Below are 17473 nucleotides of genomic sequence, written 5' to 3'. Positions count from 1 at the left end.
GACACACCAACAGAAAAGGCTAGACGACAACACTGCCCGCGGGGATACCCCGATGATGTTGCAAGTTCCGGCAAGTTCTGTCGAATGTCAAATTTTGGAGCTTAATTTTACAACCTCATGCATCGATCATTATTTTTTACACTAACACGCCTATTGAGGAGCGCATAATTTAACACGTAGTAAAAAGCTCTCTATTGTGCTGTTGGTGGTTGAATACCATTAAATCTAATAAAACGATGAATTACGAATTTTCTATTCTTGTTTCACGCTTGCTCACTCACTAAAAGTGTTCCCTCAATACAGCTAGATAATTTCGAAACGTTTTATTATAGAATCAATAATATGACCGAACTCTACACTACTACGGTAATGAAAAAGTTTCACTATTATAATACAAACAATTTATCAATGTTGTGTTATACATTCTGGTAGTTGCTCTTTAATTCATGAGCTAAAAGAAATTGCCATGAACTTCCAGAGGCAACGCTAGTTGAATTTGGCTGAAACCATCATCGATGGGTGTTTATTATGAAAGTTTTCTTTCGTAGAATAACACCAAATTTAAGACTAAAACGTTTTGTGGAGCTTATTGGAAGTTTAATGGCATTGTATTGAGAGGTAGCAGTAAAATGTATGAATAATAAAAATAATTTCTACAAAAATGTTTCAGGTATCGTACACTCTCTCAAAATAAATAATCCATTTGTTCATTAGTATGAATTCTTCGGAATACAAGGCATTTAGCTTTAAAAATGTATCTGTTGTGTTTTAATTAATTCCTCTTTTTGTTTTTCATTTGGCAGGGTGATACTGTAGGCTATTTCCGGATCATGTTTACTGACGACGACTCTATACCAGTAAATACTCGTGTCCATTACAAACTGCACGGTGACGTTATGGAGCTGTTTCATCCAGATTGTGCAATGTACGAAAATGAGCACAATGGTGGCCTTAAGCAGACGGTCTTCGGATGCAGTAAGTATTTCTTCCCCTTTAAGACACCCAAATATAGCTAATTATTTCCACTGGATGATCATTATTTTCGCCTCGCAGAGCTAATTTTCGCCCGTTCCGGAATTTTGCGAAAAAGTCCCTACTGTGTCACGCTGCAGGCGGTAGACCAAACGGTGGAATTGTCTCCGTATGACACAGTCCAACCAGCTGCACTATTTGCTAATGCGTCCATATGTCTCACAACGAATCTGAACCGCATTCATGAGTACGATATGCCCCGTCCGGAGGCACTAACGAGCAGTGGCATCGTTCATGCGACATCCTACGGGGAAGGTAGTGGTTTCCGTGGAGAACAAAAGCCGGGTAGAAAGAAAAGCAAAAAGGAAGCTAACCCAGCGAAGATTGTATACCCGAAGGAAGCGATAGTGTATGACACCTCGCGCAAGTACGCCCGAATTGCGGAACCCAAATCATTTAAGCAGCTAATCCAGGAGAACAGTGCGGATCAAAATTTTCGCCTTACGAGCAACCCACTAAATGCGTTTGGAATAACGAAAATTGCGGGTATTATCTATCTTAAGAACGAAACCGCCTTCCAGAACAAACCAGAAAGCCGGCACGAAATAACCGTAGCGTGGAAGAATTACACCGTTAGCGTTCTGGTTCGACTGCGAAAGAATCCCAATGTGCACTGCTCTCCGGCTCCGATCGAGCATGCAGCGGAAGACTTTTGTGCAGCCCACCCGAACCGCACCTCCTGTGAAAGTGCGTGCGGGTTGGGAAGTTTGATGGGCCCGTGTGAATATCGTGCACCTGGTACATCAGTGTTCGATGAACCGAAGCCTGTCGCATGGACCGAGGACTATCCGACCTGTTCATCGGGTTTATCACACTGTCCGGACGGTATTTGTGATCCACTGGAGGAGATGGGACATCGGGAAAAGATACACATCTGTCCGCAAGATTGCGTGTTCAAGCAGGACATTTTCGGTGTGCATCATTCGGATAAACCGCGTGGAATTCAAACCGCATCCGGGCATTGCAGTTGTCGTGCGTCTGGACACTGTAGTTGCATCGACACATTGCGCATTCCATCCTCGTACAAAAGAAATAAAACAATTACTACTACATCCAGTTCGACGTCGACCACCACTACAACACCGGCGAACATTGCGGGGGTTTCTGGAAGCGATGTGGAATTAGTACCGATTTTTGGGAAAAACCACAGTGAAGGAAAGTTGATCGAAAGTGGCGGAACTCGTCGAGATCCGAGCGATCGCACAGGAGATGCACCACCGGCAGCGGTACGCGATGGAAACTTTTATGAATCAGGATTCATAAAAGGTCCGCATGCATCAATCTATCTGATCGCGATCGTCCTGATACCGATGATTGTGGCAGTGATGATTGTATTATATTGCTTTAGCCGCAAGTTGACGGTGAAGAACAAACTGCTGAATGGGAGTGGCGGCAATGGAACTAGCGGTGGAATGAACAGCATCAGCATGAATCTCGTTAGCAATGATACGGAGATTTTTAACGTTGAGCTACCGCTGACATCGCGATTGAATGAGTTCAACTTCAAGATTGACGTAAGTGCCATTTTGTTCATTTATCAGTACCCATTTTCTCCTCTCTTCAAAACTTTCTTTGAAAGGCTATAGTAGTATGAATGTTTGAATAACTAATCAACAAATAATAATCTTGCTATTGCCTTGCATATATCAATATAAATCTGTTAGTTGTAAATTTGTCAAAGATCAGGCGCCTCCATTGCGTTTTTTTCACTACAAAAGAATTTATTTTATTGAATTATTTTTTCAATTTTTTTATCCCTTGAATCAAACACTAACCTTTTACCGGTGCTTACGTTTCCTTCCAGTACGACTCCAAGTGGGAATTTCCACGCTCTAGTCTCATGCTCGATGCAACACTTGGTGAGGGAGAATTCGGAAAAGTGCTAAAAGGTTTTGCGACGGACCTTCCGGAGAAACCAGGCATTACAACCGTTGCGGTAAAGATGCTCAAAACTGGTGCAAATTCGGTAGAATTGCTTGCCCTGTTGTCCGAGTATCAGCTGCTACAGGAAGTGAATCATCCCAACGTGATCCGTCTTTTAGGAGCGTGTACGAAGGGAGACACTCCGCTGCTTATCATTGAGTACTGTCAGTATGGATCGTTGAAGTAAGTTTGCTTGTATTGTAGTGAAGAGATTTAAACATTAAACACGTATTATTTTTGACTTTCATTTCTCTTTCTGTGTAGAAACTATCTTCGTTTAAGCCGTAAGCTGGAGGTCCTAAATGCGGACTACGAAAACGCTGTCGAACCGATCACGGTAAAGGACATACTTTCGTTCGCATGGCAGATCAGCAAAGGAATGGCTTATCTAACCGACATAAAGCTGGTACATCGAGATTTGGCCGCACGTAATGTACTGCTGGCGGAGGGCAAGGTGTGCAAAATCTCAGACTTTGGACTAACGCGTGACGTGTATGAAGATGATGCGTATCTAAAGAAAAGCAAGGATCGAGTACCGGTCAAGTGGATGGCACCAGAATCGCTAGCAGATCACATCTACACCACCAAAAGCGATGTGTGGGCATTTGGTGTACTGTGCTGGGAGCTAATAACGCTCGGTGCATCGCCTTATCCTGGTATTCCGCCACAGAATCTTTACAATCTGCTAAAACAAGGATACCGGATGGAGTGTCCGAAAAATTGTTCTGAAGAAATGTAAGTGTGCAAGGAAGAGGTAAATGTTCTCAACTAACGAATTTTGTTCTTATTTAAGATACGGCATAGTTCGTTCGTGTTGGGCCGATGATCCCAAACAACGTCCCAGCTTTAAGCATCTCGCTGGCCAGTTCGAACATCTGCTGGGACGCAGTGCGAAGTACATCGATATGGAAAAGAATTCTATTTCCAATCCGGTGTACTGTGTTAACGTCGATGGTAAGTTGTTATAATTGTTGATTGAATAGAACAAAAACTGATCTTTGCTCGCTTCCGAATTCTCTTTTATACAGAAGTCGACTGCGCAAAGTTGACCATTTGCAAGGAGGAACAAGACCGGCTGGAAAGTCTTTGGACGCCACCGCAATACGAAACGATGGACACCATGAGTGCTGAACATACCGGACGTTATCAGACACCCTCGGCAATGGCCGTAACTGCAGTGATAGCGGAGTTGACCGAAGACAAGAAGCAGTTACTCTTACAGAGCTATGACACACCGCGTCCACTCATCGAAACGACCACGATCGAACAGAAGCTTCGTTACGAAAACGATGTACGCTTGAGGCCGAAAAAGCTGAGTAATGCTAGCGGTTCGTCCTCAAGTTCCAACGAGGAAGAAAGCCACCACCACCACGTCCACCGTTCGTGTGGCGGTGCCGTACGATCTTCCTCCATCAGTCCACCTCGCTGCTTACGAAACCATTTTGAGGAAACATCGTTTATAACGAGCACTCCAATCCAAGGGGACCGAGATACGGCCAGTAGCAGTAGTTTCAGCAACGGTAACAGTGAGTACGATTCACCTAGCCGACAGCCACGGCGGGTCGTTTCGTACGTCGACATGAACAAAAACAATCGCCATCTAAACGCGAACCTTGAGATCAATAACATGATCGACAAAAAACAGTCCAAAGATATTGCCTTACGATTTTCGAACGTCGATAACGAGCTGCAGATGATACTGGTGGATCCGATCTCTGGCTTAACGTCCATCCAGAGCTGTCCAAAGAGTGTTTCGATAGAATCGCAGCTAGCCATCTCGAATGAAGTGCTGTTAGAGGAACATAAAATAACGAACAACAGTAACGCTGAGGTTCCAGTCGAGTACGCGGCAGTGATGAAAAAACATGCTACCAATGGAAAGGAACCGGTAGGGCTTACACTAACCTCAACAGTTTAATCGATTCCTGGAGAAATGAGGAAATAATGTTGTTTAAGAAGGATCATATTTTTTTACAACTTTACACATATGTAATAGAAACGAGTTTGGTCGCAGGTTTGTTCGTTATATGTTAGTGCAAATGAATTGCATTTGATTACCTTTGTGGAATATCGCCTTTAGGATGGATGCTATCTACGACCAAGAATATTCAATGCCACGTTCCATGTTACTATTTATTTGAAGTTAGTAAAACATACTAATGAAATTTAGTTATTTAAATGCTCTTGCAAAATAGATAGAGAACGTCAAGCTGAACAGAATTCTGACCTTAATTCTGAACTATCAGACTTTGAACTTTACTTTTGTTGTACGGTAACCGTATATTTTTCCTTTTGTCTTACGTTTGCCCTTCATACATGTATACGTTTATTTAATTTGGTTTGTTGTTTCGTTTGTTCTTCTTTTTCCATGTATATGATAAGGTAACAATTTATTCCAAGAATGAATTATTAATTCCATTACGATTAACATTTGCCTTTCGGATGAAATTCGGTCTTCGAAATGATAGAATTTAACAAATAAAACGCGTAACATACCAACAGGGGTCGCCAAAGAGAATTGTTTTGGACTCGTTAATCTATCGCCGTACCGCTGTGTTGATTAATTAATTTATTACTATTTCCTTACCATTGTCATTCCAAAGTTTTAGTCAAGTAAAAATGATCGCGCCAAAGGAAATCAGGTCACTGAAGATAATACGATTGAGTGCCATTTGAGGATGCAGCTTTTTCTCGTTAGTATGGCACGCGAACCTATCCCCAAAGGAAGGGAATGCATCGATAACTAATAATATATATTATGAACGGATAATGTGCTATTAAATATTCATAAATCATTCTAGCGATAAATATATGGACACAAGCAAAGGAAGACATGGAAAAGAATCGTCAGTACTTACATTTAGCCCGAAATGATGATTAGGTGTAGCAAAATGTTGTATTAAAATTATTTTTTAACTAGTTTCTAATGTTGATTCTATTTCCCTCCCGGTTCGGTGGTGTATGTTATAAACGGCGCCGGTACACACGGCAGGACTGGGGTTCAAATCCCATCCGGACCGTCTCCCCATAGCGTAAAATAAGTCTTGATACGGCCAGGCCGTTATAACCCACCAAAAAAAATCAATTTATATTTCCCTCCGATAATAGGCCGAAAGGTTCGTGTCTTGGATACGCATGTAGAACACCTGATGGCTTACACAGTGGGTTCGATCCACATATGGTCATAATTTTCGGCATTTTTGTGTGGAGCAGATCTAAAAATGGTACAAAAATGGATATTATTAAAATTTAAAACAAACTTCGCTGTTTCTAGTTGAAAATAACATTTGTTTAAAACAGATGTTATATTGAATCCATCGTCGCTTAGACCTCGATTGTAGTTCTGTGAACTATCTGACTTGAAAAACGTGAAGTGAATAGATAAAGTTTGGTGTATGGTAAGCCCATGCCACATTGTGATACCTACATACTATTTGATTAACGTGTACTGTGTATTTACCTTCTATAATATTTGACTACGCACCTTTTCAGTTGCTGTTGCTTATACAAGCAAATAATTTACCAAATTTGCGGTAAATGAACCAAACAGAATTGTCATCGCGAGAATAGGCTGCAATTACAGATGATTTAACTATGACGTAACGCAAAAATAGTACATTTGTGACCCCGTCCCCCTCTCGTAACTTAAAGTAACACTGGAAGTATACCCCATCTATTATGTAAGTAACAGCTTGGTGACCTTCAGTCGCAAAAATTAAAGAATGATATTTTGAACTAATCTTATATCTTCAATAATTCCTTCAATTGTAACAAAGAATATCGCCGTGTATACTCTAAGAGCAATGGCAGACGTTTAGCGTTGTCTTTTTTGTTCTTACATTGATTACACCGTTTACGTTTACATTTACATTTACAGCGATGCTGATCAATGCTGAATTTTATCATTTGTGTTATTATTTACAATGTTCTCGTCTCATCAGTTTCACCCCATCACTACATGCTGAGCAATTGTTGCGAACGCAACAAAAGTAGCTCAATTGTCCAAAATAATTTTGCGATTAGCCTTAGGAGATTAACAAATTCATAGCATTTTTTGAATTTGTTATTATTTTTCACTCTTTTTTTTTATTTAAAGCATTATATGAGTGAAAAGAAACTCATTGCAACCAATTGGCATTAAAATAAATCAATTTCATTTTTTTTTGCAAAATTTTCCAAAAAAAATGTAAGGGGTAAGCCTTATGAAATTTTCGAGTTGAAAATATTTTTTTTATTTTTTTATGATTTTTTATTATTTTTTTAATTTAAAGCATTATTTGAGTGAAAAGAAACACATTGCAACAAATTCCCATTAAAATATATCACATTTAAAAATTTTGCTACATTGCTCAAAAATGAGGAAAATTTTACATTTTCTCAAACAGGGTAAGGAACTTGGTTCCTCGAATAACTTCTGGCACAGACATCTGAGGGCATGGCCGTCCAAGAAGAAAATTTAGCCATTGATGCCATCTATCGACCACAGGTTAAAGATTGGCGATCCGTTGGATACCGATCGAGTTATAGGCAAAACTTGGTGCAAAAATGAGGAAAATTTTACATTTTCTCAAACAGGGTAAGAAACTTGGTTCCTCGAATAACTTCTGGCACGGACATCTGAGGGCATGGCCGTCCAAGAAGAAAATGTAGCCATTGGTGCCATCTATCGACCACAGGTTAAAGATTGGCGATCCGTTGGATACCGACCGAGTTATAGGCAAATCTTGGTGCAAAAATGAGCCTTAGTAAATTTTCAATTTTTTGAATTTTTTGATTTTTTTTATTATTTTTCACTCTTTTTTTATTTAAAGCATTATATGAGTGAAAAGAAACTCATTGCAACCAATTGGCATTAAAATAAATCAATTTCATTTTTTTTGCAAAATTTTCCAAAAAAAATGTAAGGGGTAAGCCTTATGAAATTTTCGAGTTGAAAATATTTTTTTTATTTTTTTATGATTTTTTATTATTTTTTTAATTTAAAGCATTATTTGAGTGAAAAGAAACACATTGCAACAAATTCCCATTAAAATATATCACATTTAAAAATTTTGCTACATTGCTCAAAAATGAGGAAAATTTTACATTTTCTCAAACAGGGTAAGGAACTTGGTTCCTCGAATAACTTCTGGCACAGACATCTGAGGGCATGGCCGTCCAAGAAGAAAATTTAGCCATTGATGCCATCTATCGACCACAGGTTAAAGATTGGCGATCCGTTGGATACCGATCGAGTTATAGGCAAAACTTGGTGCAAAAATGAGGAAAATTTTACATTTTCTCAAACAGGGTAAGAAACTTGGTTCCTCGAATAACTTCTGGCACGGACATCTGAGGGCATGGCCGTCCAAGAAGAAAATGTAGCCATTGGTGCCATCTATCGACCACAGGTTAAAGATTGGCGATCCGTTGGATACCGACCGAGTTATAGGCAAATCTTGGTGCAAAAATGAGCCTTAGTAAATTTTCAATTTTTTGAATTTTTTGATTTTTTTTATTATTTTTCACTCTTTTTTTATTTAAAGCATTACTTGAGTGAAAAGAAACACATTGCAACCAATTGGCATTAAAATAAATCAATTTCATTTTTTTTGCAAAATTTCCCAAAAAAAACGTAAGGGGTAAGCCTTATGAAATTTTCGAGTTGAAAATTTTTTTCTGATTTTTTATTATTTTTTTAATTTAAAGCATTATTTGAGTGAAAAGAAACACATTGCAACAATTTCCCATTAAAATATATCACATTTAAAAATTTTGCTACATTGCTCAAAAATGAGGAAAATTTTACATTTTCTCAAACAGGGTAAGGAACTTGGTTCCTCGAATAACTTCCGGCACAGACATCTGAGGGCATGACCGTCCAGGAAGAAAATGTAGCCATTGATGCCATCTATCGACCACAGGTTAAAGATTGGCGATCCGTTGGATACCGATCGAGTTATAGGCAAAACTTGGTGCAAAAATGAGGAAAATTTTACATTTTCTCAAACAGGGTAAGGAACTTGGTTCCTCAAATAACTTCTGGCACAGACATCTGAGGGCATGGCCGTCCAAGAAGAAAATGTAGCCATTGGTGCCATCTATCGACCACAGGTTAAAGATTGGCGATCCGTTGGATACCGACCGAGTTATAGGCAAATCTTGGTGCAAAAATGAGCCTTAGTAAATTTTCAATTTTTTGAATTTTTTGATTTTTTTTATTATTTTTCACTCTTTTTTTATTTACAGCATTACTTGAGTGAAAAGAAACACATTGCAACCAATTGGCATTAAAATAAATCAATTTCATTTTTTTTGAAAAATTTTCCAAAAAAAACGTAAGGGGTAAGCCTTATGAAATTTTCGAGTTGAAAATTTTTTTAAAATTTTTTTCTGATTTTTTATTATTTTTTTAATTTAAAGCATTATTTGAGTGATCAAAATATATCACATTTAAAAATTTTGCTACATTGCTCAAAAATGAGGAAAATTTTACATTTTCTCAAACAGGGTAAGGAACTTGGTTCCTCGAATAACTTCCGGCACAGACATCTGAGGGCATGGCCGTCCAGGAAGAAAATGTAGCCATTGATGCCATCTATCGACCACAGGTTAAAGATTGGCGATCCGTTGGATACCGATCGAGTTATAGGCAAAACTTGGTGCAAAAATGAGGAAAATTTTACATTTTCTCAAACAGGGTAAGGAACTTGGTTCCTCGAATAACTTCTGGCACGGACATCTGAGGGCATGGCCGTCCAAGAAGAAAATGTAGCCATTGGTGCCATCTATCGACCACAGGTTAAAGATTGGCGATCCGTTGGATACCGACCGAGTTATAGGCAAATCTTGGTGCAAAAATGAGCCTTTTCAATTTTTTGAATTTTTTGATTTTTTTTATTATTTTTCACTCTTTTTTTATTTAAAGCATTATATGAGTGAAAAGAAACTCATTGCAACCAATTGGCATTAAAATAAATCAATTTCATTTTTTTTGCAAAATTTTCCAAAAAAAACGTAAGGGGTAAGCCTTATGAAATTTTCGAGTTGAAAATTTTTTTAAATTTTTTTTCTGATTTTTTATTATTTTTTTAATTTAAAGCATTATTTAAGTGAAAAGAAACACATTGCAACAAATTCCCATTAAAATATATCACATTTAAAAATTTTGCTACATTGCTCAAAAATGAGGAAAATTTTACATTTTCTCAAACAGGGTAAGGAACTTGGTTCCTCGAATAACTTCCGGCACAGACATCTGAGGGCATGGCCGTCCAAGAAGAAAATGTAGCCATTGATGCCATCTATCGACCACAGGTTAAAGATTGGCGATCCGTTGGATACCGATCGAGTTATAGGCAAAACTTGGTGCAAAAATGAGGAAAATTTTACATTTTCTCAAACAGGGTAAGGAACTTGGTTCCTCGAATAACTTCTGGCACAGACATCTGAGGGCATGGCCGTCCAAGACGAAAATGTAGCCATTGATGCCATCTTTCGACCACAGGTTAAAGATTGGCGATCCGTTGGATACCGACTGAGTTATAGGCAAATCTTGGTGCAAAAATGAGCCTTAGTAAATTTTCAATTTTTTGAATTTTTTGATTTTTTTTATTATTTTTCACTCATTTTTTATTTAAAGCATTACTTGAGTGAAAAGAAACACATTGCAACCAATTGGCATTAAAATAAATCAATTTCATTTTTTTTGCAAAATTTTCCAAAAAAAACGTAAGGGGTAAGCCTTATGAAATTTTCGAGTTGAAAATTTTTTTAAAATTTTTTTCTGATTTTTTATTATTTTTTTAATTTAAAGCATTATTTGAGTGAAAAGAAACACATTGCAACAATTTCCCATTAAAATATATCACATTTAAAAATTTTGCTACATTGCTCAAAAATGAGGAAAATTTTACATTTTCTCAAACAGGGTAAGGAACTTGGTTCCTCGAATAACTTCCGGCACAGACATCTGAGGGCATGGCCGTCCAAGAAGAAAATGTAGCCATTGATGCCATCTATCGACCACAGGTTAAAGATTGGCGATCCGTTGGATACCGATCGAGTTATAGGCAAAACTTGGTGCAAAAATGAGGAAAATTTTACATTTTCTCAAACAGGGTAAGGAACTTGGTTCCTCGAATAACTTCTGGCACAGACATCTGAGGGCATGGCCGTCCAAGAAGAAAATGTAGCCATTGGTGCCATCTATCGACCACAGGTTAAAGATTGGCGATCCGTTGGATACCGACCGAGTTATAGGCAAATCTTGGTGCAAAAATGAGCCTTAGTAAATTTTCAATTTTTTGAATTTTTTGATTTTTTTTATTATTTTTCACTCTTTTTTTATTTGCAGCATTACTTGAGTGAAAAGAAACACATTGCAACCAATTGGCATTAAAATAAATCAATTTCATTTTTTTTGCAAAATTTTCCAAAAAAAACGTAAGGGGTAAGCCTTATGAAATTTTCAAGTTGAAAATTTTTTTAATTTTTTTTTCTGATTTTTTATTATTTTTTTAATTTAAAGCATTATTTGAGTGAAAAGAAACACATTGCAACAAATTCCCATTAAAATATATCACATTTAAAAATTTTGCTACATTGCTCAAAAATGAGGAAAATTTTACATTTTCTCAAACAGGGTAAGGAACTTGGTTCCTCGAATAACTTCCGGCACAGACATCTGAGGGCATGGCCGTCCAAGAAGAAAATGTAGCCATTGATGCCATCTATCGACCACTGGTTAAAGATTGGCGATCCGTTGGATACCGATCGAGTTATAGGCAAAACTTGGTGCAAAAATGAGGAAAATTTTACATTTTCTCAAACAGGGTAAGGAACTTGGTTCCTCGAATAACTTCTGGCACAGACATCTGAGGGCATGGCCGTCCAAGAAGAAAATGAAGCCATTGATGCCATCTTTCGACCACAGGTTAAAGATTGGCGATCCGTTGGATACCGACCGAGTTATAGGCAAAACTTGGTGCAAAAATGAGCCTTAGTAAATTTTCAATTTTTTGAATTTTTTGATTTTTTTTATTATTTTTCCCTCTTTTTTTATTTAAAGCATTACTTGAGTGAAAAGAAACACATTGCAACCAATTGGCATTAAAATAAATCAATTTCATTTTTTCTGCAAAATTTCCCAAAAAAAACGTAAGGGGTAAGCCTTATGAAATTTTCGAGTTAAAAATTTTTTTAAAATTTTTTTCTGATTTTTTATTATTTTTTTAATTTAAAGCATTATTTGAGTGAAAAGAAACACATTGCAACAAATTCCCATTAAAATATATCACATTTAAAAATTTTGCTACATTGCTCAAAAATGAGGAAAATTTTACATTTTCTCAAACAGGGTAAGGAACTTGGTTCCTCGAATAACTTCCGGCACAGACATCTGAGGGCATGGCCGTCCAAGAAGAAAATGTAGCCATTGATGCCATCTATCGACCACAGGTTAAAGATTGGCGATCCGTTGGATACCGATCGAGTTATAGGCAAAACTTGGTGCAAAAATGAGGAAAATTTTATATTTTCTCAAACAGGGTAAGGAACTTGGTTCCTCGAATAACTTCTGGCACAGACATCTGAGGGCATGGCCGTCCAAGAATAAAATGTAGCCATTGGTGCCATCTATCGACCACAGGTTAAAGATTGGCGATCCGTTGGATACCGACCGAGTTATAGGCAAATCTTGGTGCAAAAATGAGCCTTAGTAAATTTTCAATTTTTTGAATTTTTTGATTTTTTTTATTATTTTTCACTCTTTTTTTATTTACAGCATTACTTGAGTGAAAAGAAACACATTGCAACCAATTGGCATTAAAATAAATCAATTTCATTTTTTTTGAAAAATTTTCCAAAAAAATCGTAAGGGGTAAGCCTTATGAAATTTTCGAGTTGAAAATTTTTTTAAAATTTTTTTCTGATTTTTTATTATTTTTTTAATTTAAAGCATTATTTGAGTGAAAAGAAACACATTGCAACAATTTCCCATTAAAATATATCACATTTAAAAATTTGCTACATTGCTCAAAAATGAGGAAAATTTTACATTTTCTCAAACAGGGTAAGGAACTTGGTTCCTCGAATAACTTAAGGCACAGACATCTGAGGGCATGGCCGTCCAGGAAGAAAATGTAGCCATTGATGCCATCTATCGACCACAGGTTAAAGATTGGCGATCCGTTGGATACCGATCGAGTTATAGGCAAAACTTGGTGCAAAAATGAGGAAAATTTTACATTTTCTCAAACAGGGTAAGGAACTTGGTTCCTCGAATAACTTCTGGCACGGACATCTGAGGGCATGGCCGTCCAAGAAGAAAATGTAGCCATTGGTGCCATCTATCGACCACAGGTTAAAGATTGGCGATCCGTTGGATACCGACCGAGTTATAGGCAAATCTTGGTGCAAAAATGAGCCTTTGTAAATTTTCAATTTTTTGAATTTTTTGATTTTTTTTATTATTTTTCACTCTTTTTTTATTTAAAGCATTACTTGAGTGAAAAGAAACACATTGCAACCAATTGGCATTAAAATAAATCAATTTCATTTTTTTTGCAAAATTTTCCAAAAAAAACGTAAGGGGTAAGCCTTATGAAATTTTCGAGTTGAAAATTTTTTTAAAATTTTTTTTTGATTTTTTATTATTTTTTTAATTTAAAGCATTATTTGAGTGAAAAGAAACACATTGCAACAATTTCCCATTAAAATATATCACATTAAAAATTTTGCTACATTGCTCAAAAATGAGGAAAATTTTACATTTTCTCAAACAGGGTAAGGAACTTGGTTCCTCGAATAACTTCCGGCACAGACATCTGAGGGCATGGCCGTCCAAGAAGAAAATGTAGCCATTGATGCCATCTATCGACCACAGGTTATAGATTGGCGATCCGTTGGATACCGATCGAGTTATAGGCAAAACTTGGTGCAAAAATGAGGAAAATTTTACATTTTCTCAAACAGGGTAAGGAACTTGGTTCCTCGAGTAACTTCTGGCACAGACATCTGAGGGCATGGCCGTCCAAGAAGAAAATGTAGCCATTGGTGCCATCTATCGACCACAGGTTAAAGATTGGCGATCCGTTGGATACCGACCGAGTTATAGGCAAATCTTGGTGCAAAAATGAGCCTTAGTAAATTTTTAATTTTTTGAATTTTTTGATTTTTTTTATTATTTTTCACTCTTTTTTTATTTAAAGCATTACTTGAGTGAAAAGAAACACATTGCAACCAATTGGCATTAAAATAAATCAATTTCATTTTTTTTGAAAAATTTTCCAAAAAAATCGTAAGGGGTAAGCCTTATGAAATTTTCGAGTTGAAAATTTTTTTAAAATTTTTTTCTGATTTTTTATTATTTTTTTAATTTAAAGCATTATTTGAGTGAAAAGAAACACATTGCAACAATTTCCCATTAAAATATATCACATTTAAAAATTTTGCTACATTGCTCAAAAATGAGGAAAATTTTACATTTTCTCAAACAGGGTAAGGAACTTGGTTCCTCGAATAACTTCCGGCACAGACATCTGAGGGCATGGCCGTCCAAGAAGAAAATGTAGCCATTGATGCCATCTATCGACCACAGGTTAAAGATTGGCGATCCGTTGGATACCGATCGAGTTATAGGCAAAACTTGGTGCAAAAATGAGGAAAATTTTACATTTTCTCAAACAGGGTAAGGAACTTGGTTCCTCGAATAACTTCTGGCACAGACATCTGAGGGCATGGCCGTCCAAGAAGAAAATGTAGCCATTGGTGCCATCTATCGACCACAGGTTAAAGATTGGCGATACGTTGGATACCGACCGAGTTATAGGCAAATCTTGGTGCAAAAATGAGCCTTTGTAAATATTCAATTTTTTGAATTTTTTGATTTTTTTTATTATTTTTCACTCTTTTTTTATTTAAAGCATTACTTGAGTGAAAAGAAACTCATTGCAACCAATTGGCATTAAAATAAATCAATTTCATTTTTTTTGCAAAATTTTCCAAAAAAAACGTAAGGGGTAAGCCTTATGAAATTTTCGAGTTGAAAATTTTTTTAAAATTTTTTTTTGATTTTTTATTATTTTTTTAATTTAAAGCATTATTTGAGTGAAAAGAAACACATTGCAACAATTTCCCATTAAAATATATCACATTTAAAAATTTTGCTACATTGCTCAAAAATGAGGAAAATTTTACATTTTCTCAAACAGGGTAAGGAACTTGGTTCCTCGAATAACTTCCGGCACAGACATCTGAGGGCATGGCCGTCCAAGAAGAAAATGTAGCCATTGATGCCATCTATCGACCACAGGTTAAAGATTGGCGATCCGTTGGATACCGATCGAGTTATAGGCAAAACTTGGTGCAAAAATGAGGAAAATTTTACATTTTCTCAAACAGGGTAAGGAACTTGGTTCCTCGAATAACTTCTGGCACAGACATCTGAGGGCATGGCCGTCCAAGAATAAAATGTAGCCATTGGTGCCATCTATCGACCACAGGTTAAAGATTGGCGATCCGTTGGATACCGACCGAGTTATAGGCAAATCTTGGTGCAAAAATGAGCCTTAGTAAATTTTCAATTTTTTGAATTTTTTGATTTTTTTTATTATTTTTCACTCTTTTTTTATTTAAAGCATTACTTGAGTGAAAAGAAACACATTGCAACCAATTGGCATTAAAATAAATCAATTTCATTTTTTTTGAAAAATTTTCCAAAAAAATCGTAAGGGGTAAGCCTTATGAAATTTTCGAGTTGAAAATTTTTTTAAAATTTTTTTCTGATTTTTTATTATTTTTTTAATTTAAAGCATTATTTGAGTGAAAAGAAACACATTGCAACAATTTCCCATTAAAATATATCACATTTAAAAATTTTGCTACATTGCTCAAAAATGAGGAAAATTTTACATTTTCTCAAACAGGGTAAGGAACTTGGTTCCTAGAATAACTTCCGGCACAGACATCTGAGGGCATGGCCGTCCAAGAAGAAAATGTAGCCATTGATGCCATCTATCGACCACAGGTTATAGATTGGCGATCCGTTGGATACCGATCGAGTTATAGGCAAAACTTGGTGCAAAAATGAGGAAAATTTTACATTTTCTCAAACAGGGTAAGGAACTTGGTTCCTCGAATAACTTCTGGCACAGACATCTGAGGGCATGGCCGTCCAAGAAGAAAATGTAGCCATTGGTGCCATCTATCGACCACAGGTTAAAGATTGGCGATCCGTTGGATACCGACCGAGTTATAGGCAAATCTTGGTGCAAAAATGAGCCTTAGTAAATTTTCAATTTTTTGAATTTTTTGATTTTTTTTATTATTTTTCACTCTTTTTTTATTTAAAGCATTACTTGAGTGAAAAGAAACACATTGCAACCAATTGGCATTAAAATAAATCAATTTCATTTTTTTTGCAAAATTTTCCAAAAAAATCGTAAGGGGTAAGCCTTATGAAATTTTCGAGTTGAAAATTTTTTTAAAATTTTTTTCTGATTTTTTATTATTTTTTTAATTTAAAGCATTATTTGAGTGAAAAGAAACACATTGCAACAATTTCCCATTAAAATATATCACATTTAAAAATTTTGCTACATTGCTCAAAAATGAGGAAAATTTTACATTTTCTCAAACAGGGTAAGGAACTTGGTTCCTCGAATAACTTCCGGCACAGACATCTGAGGGCATGGCCGTCCAAGAAGAAAATGTAGCCATTGATGCCATCTATCGACCACAGGTTAAAGATTGGCGATCCGTTGGATACCGATCGAGTTATAGGCAAAACTTGGTGCAAAAATGAGGAAAATTTTACATTTTCTCAAACAGGGTAAGGAACTTGGTTCCTCGAATAACTTCTGGCACAGACATCTGAGGGCATGGCCGTCCAAGAAGAAAATGTAGCCATTGGTGCCATCTATCGACCACAGGTTAAAGATTGGCGATACGTTGGATACCGACCGAGTTATAGGCAAATCTTGGTGCAAAAATGAGCCTTTGTAAATTTTCAATTTTTTGAATTTTTTGATTTTTTTTATTATTTTTCACTCTTTTTTTATTTAAAGCATTACTTGAGTGAAAAGAAACACATTGCAACCAATTGGCATTAAAATAAATCAATTTCATTTTTTTTGCAAAATTTTCCAAAAAAAACGTAAGGGGTAAGCCTTATGAAATTTTCGAGTTGAAAATTTTTTTAAAATTTTTTTTTGATTTTTTATTATTTTTTTAATTTAAAGCATTATTTGAGTGAAAAGAAACACATTGCAACAATTTCCCATTAAAATATATCACATTTAAAAATTTTGCTACATTGCTCAAAAATGAGGAAAATTTTACATTTTCTCAAACAGGGTAAGGAACTTGGTTCCTCGAATAACTTCCGGCACAGACATCTGAGGGCATGGCCGTCCAAGAAGAAAATGTAGCCATTGATGCCATCTATCGACCACAGGTTAAAGATTGGCGATCCGTTGGATACCGATCGAGTTATAGGCAAAACTTGGTGCAAAAATGAGGAAAATTTTACATTTTCTCA

General features: G+C 36.3%; 1 protein-coding gene across 5 annotated transcripts in view; it reads left to right on the top strand.

The window, feature by feature from the left end:
- The window catches only part of LOC125761750 (uncharacterized), a 137929-nt gene extending 132148 nt beyond the window's left edge, over positions 1 to 5781 (top strand). For all 5 annotated transcript variants that reach the window (XM_049423205.1, XM_049423204.1, XM_049423201.1 and 2 more), the window contains 6 exons: positions 804 to 975; positions 1054 to 2546; positions 2837 to 3138; positions 3220 to 3690; positions 3749 to 3909; positions 3984 to 5781. In XM_049423205.1, the coding sequence (XP_049279162.1) occupies positions 804 to 975; positions 1054 to 2546; positions 2837 to 3138; positions 3220 to 3690; positions 3749 to 3909; positions 3984 to 4873 (3489 nt within the window). In that variant the 3' untranslated portion in view covers positions 4874 to 5781. The remainder of the gene's footprint in view (positions 1 to 803; positions 976 to 1053; positions 2547 to 2836; positions 3139 to 3219; positions 3691 to 3748; positions 3910 to 3983) is intronic.
- The last annotated feature ends 11692 nt before the right edge of the window (positions 5782 to 17473 follow it).

Source organism: Anopheles funestus, chromosome 2RL, assembly GCF_943734845.2.
Source record: "Anopheles funestus chromosome 2RL, idAnoFuneDA-416_04, whole genome shotgun sequence".
Lineage (NCBI taxonomy): Eukaryota > Metazoa > Arthropoda > Insecta > Diptera > Culicidae > Anopheles > Anopheles funestus.
This window is presented reverse-complemented; position numbering and strand designations above follow the sequence as displayed.